General features: G+C 33.7%; 1 protein-coding gene across 1 annotated transcript in view; it reads right to left on the bottom strand.

Moving 5' to 3' along the window:
- Positions 1-525: 525 nt before the first annotated feature.
- Positions 526-15,765, bottom strand: part of FGF7 (fibroblast growth factor 7) — a 28,056-nt gene continuing 12,816 nt past the window's right edge. Inside the window, exons 2-3 of the mRNA XM_035899575.1 lie at positions 1,093-1,196; positions 526-720 (exon numbers count right to left, since the gene is read on the bottom strand). Coding sequence (XP_035755468.1) covers positions 526-720; positions 1,093-1,196 — 299 coding nt within the window. The remainder of the gene's footprint in view (positions 721-1,092; positions 1,197-15,765) is intronic.

Genomic DNA, 15,765 nt, shown 5'->3' with positions numbered 1-15,765 from the left:
TATATTTTTTTTCTGATCATATAGTTTATGTATAGGATATCAGTTTCTTGGGGGAAGTATTTAAAATACTGCTCAGCCTCCACATTTACTATTGACTTGATAATCTGACAACACATTCCAGCAGCCTTAAAGTCTGACATATTTTACACAACATTATCATCTGCTTATTATTATTATAGCAGCCATATTTAAGAAGCAGATAGGTTTTTTTAAATAAAATATTATCAGATAATCAAGTAATGACTTATTCTTCAGGGTAAATTAATTTAAGAAACTACACAGTTACAATGACTAAGGTAATGATTGTACAACTCTTTAGAATTTTTTACAACTTTTAGTTAGTAAATCTGGTTTTGTGTATATTTTCAAATCTTTTTCATGTAGTCTCTTAAAAATAAACATAAATGCGCAAGTCCAGCTTGTTCAGTTTCTCAGTAGTATTCCAGCCTCTCTTGATATCTTGTCAAAGAGTCTTCTTAAAAATAATCTTCCTGCTGGAACTAGTTCTTTATATATCATTTGTGATTAGGATATTGCCAGAGGAAGAAAGTGGGATGCTCTATGTTCTTTCTTTGTTTTTTTACCTTTCATGGGGACCCCTTTGTGGTTTAATGTAACAAACATCTCCTTTCCTTTGTGTGTCCATTTTGCAGAAGCATATGTATTATAATGGTTTTCTTCAATCAGTTCTATGAAGTTGCAGTCCTCATTGCATACTTTCTGTTGAGAGTAAATAAATAAATAGAGTGAAATAAGTACAAGTGTTTTTTTAAATACTTAGATGAGGGAAGATGGGAGAAGAATATGCATTATAATAAATAAATTGGATTTTTGAAATTTGAATATTGAATATTTTAGCTTTGTCTATTCCTCCTTAGTATTCCACATTTTTAAAATGTATATAAACTCTAATCACTGAATTTATTAAATGGACAGAAAAGTCTAGCATGGGATGTATGGGATAAGTACAGGATACGTTTTAATTTGTTAGGAATCTATTTTAAACAAACTATACAGATGCTGCATCTAAAAATATGTATCTTTAAGATTGCATATGACAATTGCACGCACAAGAGAAGTTTGCATCCATACCTTTCCATAGAGTCTTCCTGACTTGTTCATTGCCAGAAAGTATTCACTTTCCACTCCTTTGATTGCCACTATTCCAACTGCCACTGTTCGGATTTCTAGAATACCTGCAAAGGCACACAGTAAGGGCTGTAAAATGGTGGTTTGTTCTCCAGTCAATTTGGAAGGTTTAGTTGAACTAATATTCTGTAATACTTCTGTGTTCATTGAAGATCCGCAGCAATCGTTCTTAGAAAACAAAAACTATGTATTTATTCATGTGAAGAAAGGGCTAGACTTTAAAAATCATCTGCATGTGATCATGTCTGTACACAGGCATTTAAAAATTGTATGGTAGTAATTTTTAAGTATATACTGAAGTTGTGATGTTAGTGTAAGTAATTTTTCTATTTTCAAAGCATCAGCATATCTTAGAATTTATCAGGCTCGGGGTTTCATTTGGAAGATTTATGTACAGAGCATCAAGGTTCACAGAATTTGTGTAAAGCCTTTATTTTGAAGACATGTGTAGCAGTATCATCTCCTGCAACTGATAGAAAACAGACCACAGTGTCTTAAATAAGATAAAGTATTTGCTTGACCTTTGTATGCTTTTATGACTGATTGGAGCTGTAAAGATACGTGTATTTGAAAATGATTAAAAGCTGCTCTGAGAACTTATTTATTCAAAACCAGAAAATATTTAGAGTTGTTTTCTATACATCACTTTATTTTCATCTCACTGTTGCATATCTGCAATAGCTTTCTGTAGTCTCTGTGATACAATTAAGTTACCTGCAACATTAAAAATACTCTTATGTTAATAAAAAAAACCCAACAACTGAGCAAAGGCAGGAGAGTGGCACAAGGAACAACAGGTTGTTTTGAAACTTAAGTATTATTATTGTTTTAAGCAATAGTTTAGAGTTATACTTCTAAGTTTGATCCATTTTCTTCCATATTGAGTCACCTACAGAACTGTGTGCAGTAGCATCTGTACTGTGACTCCTTCTCCAAAGTGGGGTCTTTCAAAGCCAGCCAACTCTAGGCAAATTCCAGTAGCTAAGCATGGGGGAGACAAGTGAGGGAGGGGGAGAGAGAGGCTTGTGTTAGATTGTCACCTGAAAGATGACTTTCCTCTTGAACAAAACATTTCCCATTTTTCTCTTTCAAGTTTGTATTGACTCTTGATAGCCACCACACATGATAATAATTTTTCATTAATTACATTTTTTAGAAAGACATTAAATATCTATGATATTTCTCCTTCCCTATACTTTTTTAATATCCTGATGTTCTTTGCTTCCTTTACTGTTCTGTTTTGCTTTCTTCCTTGATGTTAGTGATGTATCAGTCCTAGCCTGTATTGCTTACATTTTTTTTCCTACCTTCCCTATCAGTAGATCAGTTACCTGTTCTCATGGTGTGTGCCCTGCTGGGCATTCGTCTCTGAACACTTCTGTACTTCTTATAATGCTAAGCCAAGTAAAGCTTTTAGAATTCTTTGTCATGTTCCACTCTGCTGCAGGCCTAGCAACAATTCTTACAAAGGGTAATTTCTAACTGAAACTTACAAAAATTATATTAACTTTCATTTAAATTTCACTTTAGAAAAACCACAGTGAAACTGAAAAACAGATGAACATCTGCATCTAGCCAAACAAAGAACATAACAGTGGAAGGGATCTCTGGGTCATCAAGTCCAGTGCTCTGCTAGCCTGGGAATTGCATCAGATAATTCTCTTTTCATAAACTTTGCCAATACTAAATTGGAGTTGTTATTTCTTTGCCCCCAGTGTTTCCGCCAAAGGCTGTTCCAGAGTTTGATTTATTTTAATGGCTAGAGACTCTGTAGTAATTTGCAATCTGCATTTTTTCAGCGACAGCTTATATCCATTTGTTCTTTTGCCTGTGCTGGCCATTAACTTAAGGAGAGGCTTTTTTAAAAAACATCTATGTTTGAGTTTTCTATTTATACAAAACTAAAAAAATGAAAGTTCAAAATGACTTTTTAAAACAAGTCATTCTAATAGGAATAGAAATTTCCTTGAGTAAGCTGATGTTGGCTGAAGTTACAGTAGTAAGAAATACTACTACTTTTAAAAAGGAAATGCCAAAAGCTTTTGTCCAAGGCAATATTATTGTTAGAATTTTTACATTATTTTTTAGCTTGTGTTTTTTTTTTTTTTTCTGAAGTAGATGGTGACATTCATACTAACTTGTAGGAATTATTTTATTTTGGTTTTGGGTACTTGTTTTTCTACGTTATTCTCAGTTGAGACATAAATGTCTTTCATGTGGAAACTTTACACTAACCATATAGAATTTGGTATAGGATAGAAATTGGGTATGTAAAAATATTTTATAAGCCTGCTGTATAGCAAATCTGAATGACAAAACAAAATATTATCTATCACAGTTATATTCTACTTGTAATTTACAATGGCATGGCCTGTGGTAGATTTATTGTATTCAGATTTTTGCATGGTTTTTCATCTTGTTAAAATCCCATTGTGCATAAAAAGCAATGCATTTAAAGACAGATAATTTGAGATTCATAATTGTTATGCATATTCAATATTATTTGCTATATTATTACATGCTTTTCACAATTTTAAGCAATTATTTACCTCCAGAATTAGGGCTAGCTCTCACGTAGATAACATTTGACACCCTGACTCAGAGTTGATAAGAAATCTGAAGAATGTTTTAAGTCTTTGAATGGCACTTTTCTAAAGATACTCTGTCTGTGCATCTCTCCATAACGTTTAGTGAGGGAACACCACTCTCCAATAACTATGTCACATTAAAAATGTTGTAAAATTGGTGATGAGAGAAAGAAAAGAGACCACAGATAGTTCAGTGGAAGCCGAGCTTGTGTATTCTTGATTCTTTGCTCAGAACATGTCTGTCTCAGAATTACATGTCCTATCACAGACTGCATGTGCACTTTTTTCTGTTCCCCATTCTAGATCATCTCATCTGTTCTGATGCATATCCATGAAGGAGAAACAAAGCATCAATTTTTTCTCTTTTCAGCAAAGCATTTATGTGATTTGGGTCTGTGAGGCAGCATCTCACATGCACTTTTGTACTTGATGTGCAGGTGACTCATGACTGAGCTCCTCTCTCTGTTTTAAGGTGTATCACACAAATTCTTTAAGCAGTAAGACAGCATACTGCAAGCTCCTTTTCTTCTTCTGGAGGCTGTGCCTCTGTAATTCTTCTGCCAATTCAGAAACATAGTATTGCTGCAATTCATTGCATATTTTTTTCTTTAAATAAATTATGTAGGAAATGGAAACACAATTTTTGGCAGGCTGGGAAGAGTAAGATTTTACTGTGTAGTTACAACCATGATAGCTGATTTTAGCTGAGAATTTGATTTATGATATTTCAGTATATAGTCTTTTGTGTGGAACTCACTTGTTTTGTTAACTACAAAATATGATGTAAATACATGAATTTAAAATTTCTTCCTTTATGTACAGAAACTATGGAAAGAGACTATTAAGACTGAGAAGTCATACACTGAAGTTTATCCATTTATCAGTGTCAGCACTGCAGTTGTATCACATGCTTAAATTTACTATCCAATATCAGAGGTACCTCACAGGAGAGACCAGGAAGAAAGATTTCTAAGTAATATTGAATTTACAATTCAGTAACAGAGATTTCAGTACTTCAACTGTTTTATGAGGTTCTTCTGAATTTATAAGGTTTATAAAATGTATAGGATTTTTTTCCTGCGCACCTATTATGTGCTGCGTAATTCTCAAAGCACAAGTTCTTTGATGAACTAGTTAATGGAATCTTTAACACTTGTAAGCAACATAATCTTACTGTGAAAACATCTAAAACTACTTTCTATTTTTTTAATACTCATCTTGATGTATAAACACTCAACACAAACTTTCAGGTTAAAAAGTCATGTGGATAACGGAAATCGCTGTCTCTTCCAATTATAATTTTATAACTTACATTTAAATATAAAATGAGGTTTTATATTATATCATAATTATAGCACCAAGCAGGAAATTCCCAAATTATATATATACCAAAGAATAAAATAATAGATTTATAAAATAGAGAAAGTAAGTTGTATTTTTCCTCTTTGTTTCATTTCCTGTCAGTATCTCTATTAAGTCACGATATCACATTATATTACACTGTCTGGCATTATAGTCGTACTGGTTTGTCTTTATTTTGTATGTGTTCCTGGTACTCAATCACTGTAAGATAAATTACATAATGGTAAATAGACACTAGGATGTGTTGTTGCAGATACAAACCTAATTCATCAGTAGGTGTCGAGAGGTAATAAAACTATTCAACCAGAATTTTGGCCAACTGCAGGTATTTCGTGTTTCTTCTGTAGTTTCCATAATCATCTGCTACTGGCAATACTTGCCAAAAGGATGCTGGGCTAAATTCAATTTGGATCTGAGCTGATACAGTTATCCTTATGCTCTTAGTGTATATGATTTGTTATTCAGTTGTGACTGTTACATTCAGCCAAGTCTGTGAATGTGATCTTTTTAGTTAGTTTTTTTTAAAAATACACCTCTTCTTTTTTCTCTTCTCTTTCATTTTGAAATTCTGCATCATTGCAATGTCTTTAATAAGACTAGCCAGGAACAACATTTGCTGTACCGTAAAGTAACCCAATAATCTCATTTTTCTATAAATGCAGGAAGAGCTTTGCTTCTGAGTAACTAATGGTATTACAATCAACAATGAAACAATAATATACTCTAAAGATTTGCTAATTCTTGTTAGCTGTTTCATTGGAAGGAGGTAAATCTCTATATCCATAGAAAAATGGTAGTAGAAGTAAACCTACTATGTCGTATTATGTTTGTAGGCCATCTTATACATAAAGGCAAAAATTCCGTCCTCATTAAAGTGAATAGTAAGATTTCAGCTAACTCAGTAGAGCCAGGATTTTATCCATATGGTTGTTCCTTCAGCGAGTCAGACGAGGTATAGTAAGCTAAAATGTTTTCAGAAACACACACACCCCCCCCCAGAAATAGAGCAAAATGCGGAACAGGCACACATGTGAGATTTGTCTGTGCCAGTTTCTAAGTATTAGTTTATGTAGCACCAGATACTTCAGAGAAATGATAAAGAACTAAAATCTACAGTCAGAAATTCTACTAAGGAAAGCCTCTGCTCCTCAGTCTAATAGTATACCATTCCTTGCCATATATTATCAAGTCTATTATGTGCTTCCTTTTGAAGTAAAAAGTTCTAATCCTTTCAATCTCTACTCATGAAAAGGAAAAAGTCACCAAGCTAGGATGGGAAAGAGAAAATTCTTCTATGTAGATTGCTTCATTTAAATACTCTTAATACTCTAATAACCAAAATTACTTTAAAGACATGCTTAAATTGGTAAGATGCTAATGATGAGAAGTTCAGAAGGCCAAATTCAACAAGGTCTTTAATATCAGTTTAAAAATGAAAATGTAAACTATGTTTTTCAGTTACTTTATCTAAAGCATCCACATAAAAGTTCAGGAGAGGTTTAAAAGAAGACTTGAATATACCACAAAGTAACTGGGAAAGAAATCAGATTAAAGCCAGAAAGAGAAAAAAAAAAAACTGAAAATGGGCATACAAAATTGAAAACAACTGTAATTTCTATAAAATCAGCATGAAATTCCAAACAGTTTTATATGGTTACATGGTCAGTGTATCAAACGTAGCTTAAAATTCTGTAGTGAATGAAGTTTCCTACAGAGATGAAATTCTGTCCAGTGTACATAAAAGACACTCAGCTGAGATGGGCTATAGTTTCTTTGTAGAAGAAGATGACTATGGATGCTGGCAGCAGTCTTTGTAACCGCTTGGTGCAAATTAAATAACAGACAGTTGATATAAAATCCAGTAGAAAAAAAACCAAAGAAAAAACCCAACCCTTTAGGTTGACACAACAGTTTAAGTGGGTGAAACATATATTAGTTTTTGGAGACAATTTACATAATAAATGAGGTGAGTTTCCTGGCTTTCTGGTCTAGAATGACAGTTGCTCAGTACTTTACAAGTAGACACTTCTATGTCTGGACTTATTCCATCGCTGTGGCCTGGAAGACAGGACAGTACCTCAGGCTGGAAATTTATGTAGAAAAATTGGCATTTATCTACATCATTGATAAAAATTGAACATTGTCATGTGAGATAATTCTTTCCTGGCAAGTGGTATTTGATAATTTCACCTGATATTAAGTATCTTTTTCTGATTTAATTAATATTTTCACATTAACATTTTCATCTTCTTTTTATTCATTAAACATTTTTTTGATTTTACAACAAGCATTTTATTTGTTTTAACAAATCTCTGCTTTTATTGTTACACAATCTGTAATTTCTAACGGTATGCAACCATAGCTGAATAGGTGGAGTTTCTTTGTGTTTTTCCCATAATATCCTCAAATAACAATATCCTATCTATAACAAAGCAGTGAGAGCCTTGTGATTTAGCAAAATCAGGGCATTTGGTCTTTAACCATTTTGCAGCCAAGAGGCTGAAAGAGCAATTGCAATTCGTGCTTCTGAGAGCTGTAAGGAAACCCATAAGTGCAGGACATTACTGAAGATCCAGCAGGTGGTAACAACCTGTCCCATGGGTCTTTGGAAGAAAAGAGTAGAACCACCAAGCTAGATACCTTTTCACATGCTAGGGAACTGCTCAAATATGTTAGGTGACAAGATTGTTCAGGAAGATTTTGGAAGACATTTTAAAGTACACATTGTATTCAGTCCCTCATCAGCTGGCTCTTTTTCCAAACATCTCATGTGTTGCTGATATCCCCTCAATATCTACCACATAATGTTTCTGGTCACTGCTCCTCAATTTGTTAGTATCAGAGTTTCTGTAAACATTAAGTCAAAGAGAAATTTTGGCATCAATGGATTTTTATCAGCATTTTTTAGCAAGGCCAAGAGCAATTTCATCCGAGTATTTTTCTGTCCTGTCAGGTACATATGTTATGAGAAAATGTTTTAAGGGTAAGATGCAAAACTGCTAAGACTTCTGTAGTCTCCTAAATGCTGAGAAGAAGAAAAAAAAAAAGAAAACTCTGCTTTTTAAGAAAAGAAAAGCAAAAGCAAACGTCCAGAAGCTAGTTGTTATTTTACATTCTTGTTATTTCCTTTTAAAAAAATAGCTAACAGATAATATATATAATGCTGATTTAAAAAATATTCTAAATGCTTTACAATACCAAATTTTGTGTGATATTTACAGCACTTTATTTCTTGTGGCCTCTCTGTGCACTGAAGTTGAAAAAAACCAGTCTGTTGCTGATTTTTAGGGGTGGGGAGGCTGGCACTGACAGTTAAGCACTTGTGAGGAACATGTTTGTGAAACACCCTTGCCTAGGCAGAACTGTCTTATGATAAAGTACGTGGAATCTCAAATAGAGAAAGAGGGAGTAGAAAAGACTTGGATGGAGAATAAGTCAAAACAAAATGAAACTTCTAAATTTCACTAAGTTGTGTTTCTAGTTAATTAAATTTGGAGCACATATTTATTAATTCAAGTGACCTTTGCAGATGATTCAAGGCCAAGAAAAATGCTCTCATCATTGCTTGCAAGACAGTGTTTAATGGTATTTAATGTAATTTGTTCTTTTGTTTGGGGATTTAATGAGTTAATGTTTGTGCCTCAAAGCAAGAAAATACAAATCAGTGGTCAATCATACAGTATTTTGGAAAACTTTCATGGTGTTATAGTGCATGCATGCATTTGTTGAGCCAGCATACCAAATACAAGTAAATACATTAATTAGCTGGCTTATTACACTTGAAATGTTTTTCCAGATGAGTCTATCAGTATTTGTTTTCTGAAAGTAAATTAATACTTTCATTGGATAGTTTTGTAATTGGATTCAGGAAACATTACCCCTTTTAATCTCTTTTTAAAAAACAGTGTGTATATTGTGAAGTATTTGTTTGTGCTTAATTTGTTTTGATTCTTAATAATATTTTTAAATGGATGCGTCTTAAAGTTCATTTTTAGGTGGAGCAATTTATATGCTCATTTTCTCTCAAATACAAAATCTAATGGTAAAAAATTTACTGCAAATAAAGGTATTAATTTAAGAGATATTGTAATATGATTTAATTCCTTCTTTACCTTCCCCATTATTAAATTACAATTGCTAGAAAGTAGAACTTGCATTTTTATTTTATACTTTCCTTAGCAAGAGCGTGAGTTTCCCAGATGGTACCTCATAGAACATATGTTCATAAGCTTTGTAAGTAGAAATAGATATACATGTTGTAATGGTTATCAAAGTAGAGATGAGATTGTCTCCACCCCAGGAATCTTCTGTCTATGGGTGTGATTTTAATAAACAATTAATTATGATAACAGGAAACAAGCTGGTACATACATTCACTATCACTTTCTTTTTTTAACTGTCATATATTTGCTTCTCCTTGTGATACCCAGAATTTGAATTTATGGCATAAACATATGTAAAATATGTTGTTATTTATGGCATGGACCAATATGAAAGGCTAAAAAAGCTTTTATTTAGAGGCTTTGTGCTGTATCCATGCGTGCATTTGCTGTGCATGCGTAGCCTATCTGAAGCACTCTAGATATGAATACGACTGTAAAAATGATCTGCACGTAAACAATGGATGCATCAAGGATTTTCAGTAGAACAGTTGAAGCTTCAGTGAGGTGCCAGACATCTGGATATCATGGACAAACGTTCAAAGCACTCCTGGTTTTGTCCCACGTGTAATTTCCAAGCAGGAAAAATTGTAGTTGTCTGAGGAAACATGATTAACAATAGAGCGATATTCCTTGAGGATTTGATGCAGCATATTGTTCAAGCATCCTCAAGTAGCAGAATTTGCTTATAAGATTTAGTCAGTGTGCAGAACATGTTTGATTAAGCATAAGTAGATGATGTTTAATTAACATTTTTGCAATTCATTGGGCACAAAACCAGTAGGCATACTGTATTAAAAAAATCAACTAAATGCTAAACAGAAGTCCACCAAAGTGTTTTTTGTACTTTGTTGGATTTTCATTTATTGATATTTTTAAAGATTCCCTACTTGACATTACTTTATCCATAAATTTCTCCACTCTTTGCCAATCCTACAAACTGATTAATACATGCATTGCTAGATAGAACAGCTTTATAATAAACCATTGTCCTGGTTGGCAGATAAGTTACTTCTAGAATTTGAGCCATGTCAAGGTTTCTGAAAGAAACTGTTAACTTGATAACTGTGAAGATAGGATAAAAAATGCAAGCTGAGAACCAAACAGAAGAGAGAAGATACAACAGGGAACTAAAAGGACTGTTCAGGAGTGCTGTTATTTTACTTACAAGATCTGTTCTTTGCATGTGTGCTTGGACTTGTGGGTGTTTACCTTTATGACAGAAAAGGAAGGAGTAAGCCATGTTCCACTCTTAAGTCTGCATTGTTCAAAGTATTTACACAGTTTCATAGGCATCATCAAATGTATAATCTGGCCTTCTGAATATGTATTACTGGTACCACAGCATGAAGAGAAGAGTCTGGTGTGAACTTCCAGACTGATGCTTAGGAAATACACCTTCCTTTTTACTTACAAACTTACTACATCTGTTCTCCCATGGGAAATATTAAAAGCCATAATACCTTTTCTAGTTATTTTTCAAAGCAAATAAATGTAAAGCGATGCTCATCAGTTTGCAACACTCAGTAAATCTTACCTCCACTAACTACTGTAGTGAGGATTTCAATGACCATATTGCAGTGAATTATTGCTGAAAAGAAATAGCTTAGAATTTCTGAGTATTTTTCCTTGTTGTACAACCTATTTGGCCTCAGTTTTGTATTAAATCTCTGCTAACATCGGTGAGTTTGATAGGTTTGTAAATCAAATGCTTCATTCTTCATTGAAAATGGTAGTGTAATAAGAATTGGTCTAGGATATTCTGACTCTAAATTGCCTTCTCTCCTCCTGTGTGTCTCTTTGGAATGTTAGCACTTTGGACCACTGTCATTCCAATATTTCTCTTGATTAGATCTTCAAAACCAAAAGGGTGTGACATTTTTCACTGAAGTAGATTGTGAAACTATGGAACTTTTCAATTTAGAGGTCTGACTTGTGAATAGCAGTATATAGTAACGACTGAATAACATACTGCCCCAGGCAATCATTCACTTGTCAATTTCTTATTAAACTTACTAGAACCCTCCACTTTGCTGATCTCCACTGTGCATTTCATAGAAATATTTTCTTGATCACCCTCTTATACAGCATGTAGTCATTTCTCATTTTTGCAGGAAACTACATTTCCTTCCAATAAAAATTGCCTTGGAGCTAAACATGTGGTTATAATGAAAAAATACTATGTCATGTAAAATCCAAGTCTTAATCCTCAGTCTGAAAAAGTACTCTCTTATTACAGCATTAATAATTTACTGATATTAAAAGTGGAAAAAGGGGTGGAATGGCTGTTTACAAAATCTAATTGTTTCCAAGCTGTTGAAAATTAATGATTTAATAGTTTAGAGCTAAACTTGTACAACAGATACTTTCCGCACAGCTCAGATGAAAGATACTTCTAGTATTTAAATCTTTTGTGCTAATTTCACTAGAATAAATTATCATTTCAAGCTTTGCAGACTTTTAGAATCAGGCTTCAAAATAGAAAAAGAATGTGTAAAATGTTGCTAATTAACCTTTTCACAACAAAATTATATATATCCACTTAGTGGTGCAAAACTTCCCAAATTTAGATTTTGAGTGGCTACAACAATTTTGGTTATCAGAAACTTGGAAAATTTCACATGGGACTAGAACCTCCTGTCTCTCCAAATTCTTCTGTAATGCAAAAGTCTTTAAATGCATTAATTTGTTCTTTGATCTTTGTTACTATGCTATTTTGTGTTTTGATCTGGTAAAGAGCTGTTGTTTTGGTGTCTTACTCCAGCATCATTGCCAATTAATTTTCTTGCCCTTTTCCTGTGTAGAATTAGTGATTATAGTTGACATAAAATTAGTCATGTCATCTCTATGGAAGACTTTTTCTTCTGTTTTTCTAAGGAAAACAGGAGTGCATATTCACATACCTTTTCTGTGTGTAAGAAATCGAATGATTCATTATCTGAACTGTGTTCTGAAAAACTTCAATTTCAGGTGCATTTCATGTGCTATTACGGCTTATCACCTGTATAAGCTGGCTGCAGGCAGTTGCAAAGGTGGCATAAACACAACATGGCACTGTGTGCTGGACTTACTCGTTAAAGGGGGAAAAAATACAACCAAGACAGAATTTGTTCTTTTTTATATGAAATATTCCCTCACCCTCAAGCTCTAGCTGTTTTGTTCTGCACATTGTACTGTCTCCAGCTCTTCTTATGGCAGCTTTACTGGTACCTGAAACAGGCTTGACAGAAGGAATAGCAGAGCCGTAGTCTGGGGACAAACTGTATCTAAGAACTGCCTTCCTGTTCTTTCAGGATAATTTAGAATTATACATTGTTGACAAACATTACTAAAAGCTGTTAGTAAACGCTTGTAGAATGCTTGTAGTGACATTCTGCTGAAATCTGTATTATCAGTTTAAATGCAAAGTAAAATGCATTTTTAATAGTGAAAAAGTTCCCAGATGGAGCTAACAACCAAATTATTTAAAATAAGTAAAATTCAGAAAGTGGATGCATAAGAAAGAAGGTGGCTGCAGTATTCCAGAGCTTGAATGTATACCTAGGGGCCTCTGGCATAGGAGCAAGTAGTTCTAAATGGTTTGAAATTTTGGACAGTAAAATTTAGTTTCACACAGTTAAGAGAGCATTTCATTCATGAACACTGCAATCCCTATTGTAAGAGATAGATACACATCTTTTCCCACTCTAAGTAGTTATGTCAAATATAGAGCAAGCACTACCCAACTGAGTATGTTTTAGTTCTATTTCCAAATCAGATCTGCTACATCTAAATATATCAATTGCAGTGTCTACAAGAACACAAGCAGGCAGTACATAATTCCTTTCCAGGTACAAAATGCAAGAAGCTGCTAAGAAAATCATACTAACACTTTGCTGCACCACAGAGTGGGGATTGATAGAAACCATCTGGCTCACTCTTTCTATCTCCAAAACACTACTGGACATGTATTTATACGATATGGTCTCTCAAATTGTTCTCATTTGCTGCCTACAAATAATTTAGATTTAGTTGAACTTTCAAAATCTATATTAGACCAAATGCTGAATATAAACCAGTAGAAGGAGAAAATTCAAAAACCTTCAAAATCAAAACCAACCTAATAATTTAATCCAATTCTGATAAATAAATTAGGATTATGTATCTGATGTTTCTCCTGTCTTGCTCAGTATATGGCTGAAATTGTCAATTATCCAACAATCTTTTTCTTTCCAAATAGCTTAATAATTACTTGTCTAATGTCATTAACTTACTTCTAGTTACACACTCTTTTTTATGAGTCTAAAAATTTTGTCTAAGATGAAAGCCTGCCTTTAGGGACATGAATAGAGTATTTGCCATTATACACAGACAGCACTTTGAAACATCTCTCTTTATTTACTTGATCAGATATTTATAAATGTGTTACTGTCATCCAGTTAATCTTTAGTTGTCTTCTAGATTTACAATTCTATATCAAAACTGAGAAAACCAGCAACATTAGCAAGAGTGGAGAAAATTGTTCCTCTGATTCAGGACCAATTGCAATTACCAGACCAAATGTACTATGGGAGCTGCAGCCAAATTTCCCTTTTATTTTTTATTTATTTGTGTGATTTTTAATCTGCCTTTCTAAACTCAGCTGAATTATCCAGTTTGAAAATGAGGGGTTTTTTTTCAGTTTTGACTTCAAGTCCTAGGATGTAGAGGGAATCAGGTGTTAATGATTTTGAGTTTGATCATACAAAACTCGTGCACATGCTTAGTTTTGTACATAATATCAGGAAGTCAGTGAGAAAACTATTGCAACTACTGTCATGTAAATATTTTCTAGGGCCCACAGCCTTTCTGTGCTTTGCTTTTTTCCAGTGTTACATAGAAATAGTGTCCTAGCTTTTTAGTGAAAGTTACTTGTACCCTAAAAGTAGAAAGAAGGACTCTAGAACTAAGGGCTGCACACATTCCACTGTGTTGTGGTAGAACAGTGTGATGTTCTCTTCTGAAGAGAAGTTACTGGTCATAGCTAAAATGTAAAAAGCTGTGGAGTAAAGATAACTGTACTGAACAGCTAACAGAGCATAGGATTAGCCAAGTTGCATGAAAAGTTATGCATTATTGGTTTGTACACAACCCAGTTTCCCATTGCTTTTGTTCTAATTTTTATATCCCCGTGTGTGAACCAGTGCAGTTGTGTTTATTTCAATTAAATTATCATTGTTTATATCAGCTAAAGATATATAAAGGGGACATATTAAAGGGAAATTCTGAAGTTAGAAAGGTGCCTTGGGTTATTATCCACTGTTCCTTTGCGTTATCACCAACAACCCCAGCTACAGTCTTGTTTAAAAGGAGGATTTTCATATATAACTCATACTGCTTAACTTCACCTTTAGCTACTGAAACCATCTTAAAAACCTAGCCCTTAGTGACTTAGTAGATCAAGTCTCTTAAAAAGATTCTTTAAACATTTTGACAGAAATTTGCTTAAAACAAATAAATTAAAGTTAAAAACGTTAGTAAATTTGCTATTGCATGACAGTCATCTCTCAAATAACCAAAGAAAAGTATTTAAAATGTGATAGAAACTACTTCACTTTCTTTACCAACCAAGGAAAGTTTCTTGTGGACCTGAACTGCAGAAGGAAGGGTACAAGCTGTCCTGTGCCTGTAAACTGCAGTCGTTATTTTTCTTGGCTCTCAGAGCACACAGGTAACTACTATATCACTATATGGTGACTGTTCATAATAGAGTTATCTGTGACCAGTCTGTTAAAGGATTCAATATCTTAAATTCAGATCCATCCTGGCAGCTGTATTATTATATTGGCAGATTTTCAAATTTCCATCTCTGACAATAATTGAACAACCTGTTTGATAGACTACAGTGCAGTGCACTGGCATAAGCATAAAGACATACTTTTCTCTTGATCTTGAGACAAATGAAAGGTTTCATACCACTCAAGCATTTGACAGCAGCTTCAGACAAGGGCCTTTGGGAATGCTTCACTTTTCAATTTCTCTGCTACAGTTCGCATAATTCTTATTTTGCTTTTATATGTATTGGTGTCATGAAGTTTTGATGAGCTCCATAGAAGTAATACATAAGCAATCTGCAGCAGAATATATGGACCTCTTTAAAATCTGGAAAACAGCTGGTATGTGATTTGTAGATGTTTGAAAACACACATTTCAGCTAATGAGCTTAAACAAGGACCTTGTTCAAGCAGGGAAGAGTAAAATGTTATCTGTAAGGAAGCAGAGTAACAATGGTAGAGATTTCTACCACAGGTTCACAGGGCTAGAGGATTCAGACAAATGTTAGTGGGTTTTTAATATTAGACTGGGCTGGGTAGCAGGAGCTATATGTGCAAATAAAGGATTTGCAGCTCTTACTTTTTTATTTTGTGGAGGATTTGCATTAAGCTTGTATAATTTTGTCATTGGCAGACTCAGTTTGCAGGCCTTTTTTGATTCTGCATTGTATTTATAATAATTTCTACTCCTTATGTTCTCTCCTAGTGTTTGTA

The sequence above is a fragment of the Egretta garzetta genome, unplaced genomic scaffold (genome assembly GCF_000687185.1).
Source record: "Egretta garzetta isolate BGI_Z169 unplaced genomic scaffold, ASM68718v1 scaffold287, whole genome shotgun sequence".
In the NCBI taxonomy this organism is placed as follows: Eukaryota; Metazoa; Chordata; class Aves; order Pelecaniformes; family Ardeidae; genus Egretta; species Egretta garzetta.
Note: the sequence above shows the minus strand (reverse complement) of the source record. Positions and strands in the feature narration are given on the sequence as shown.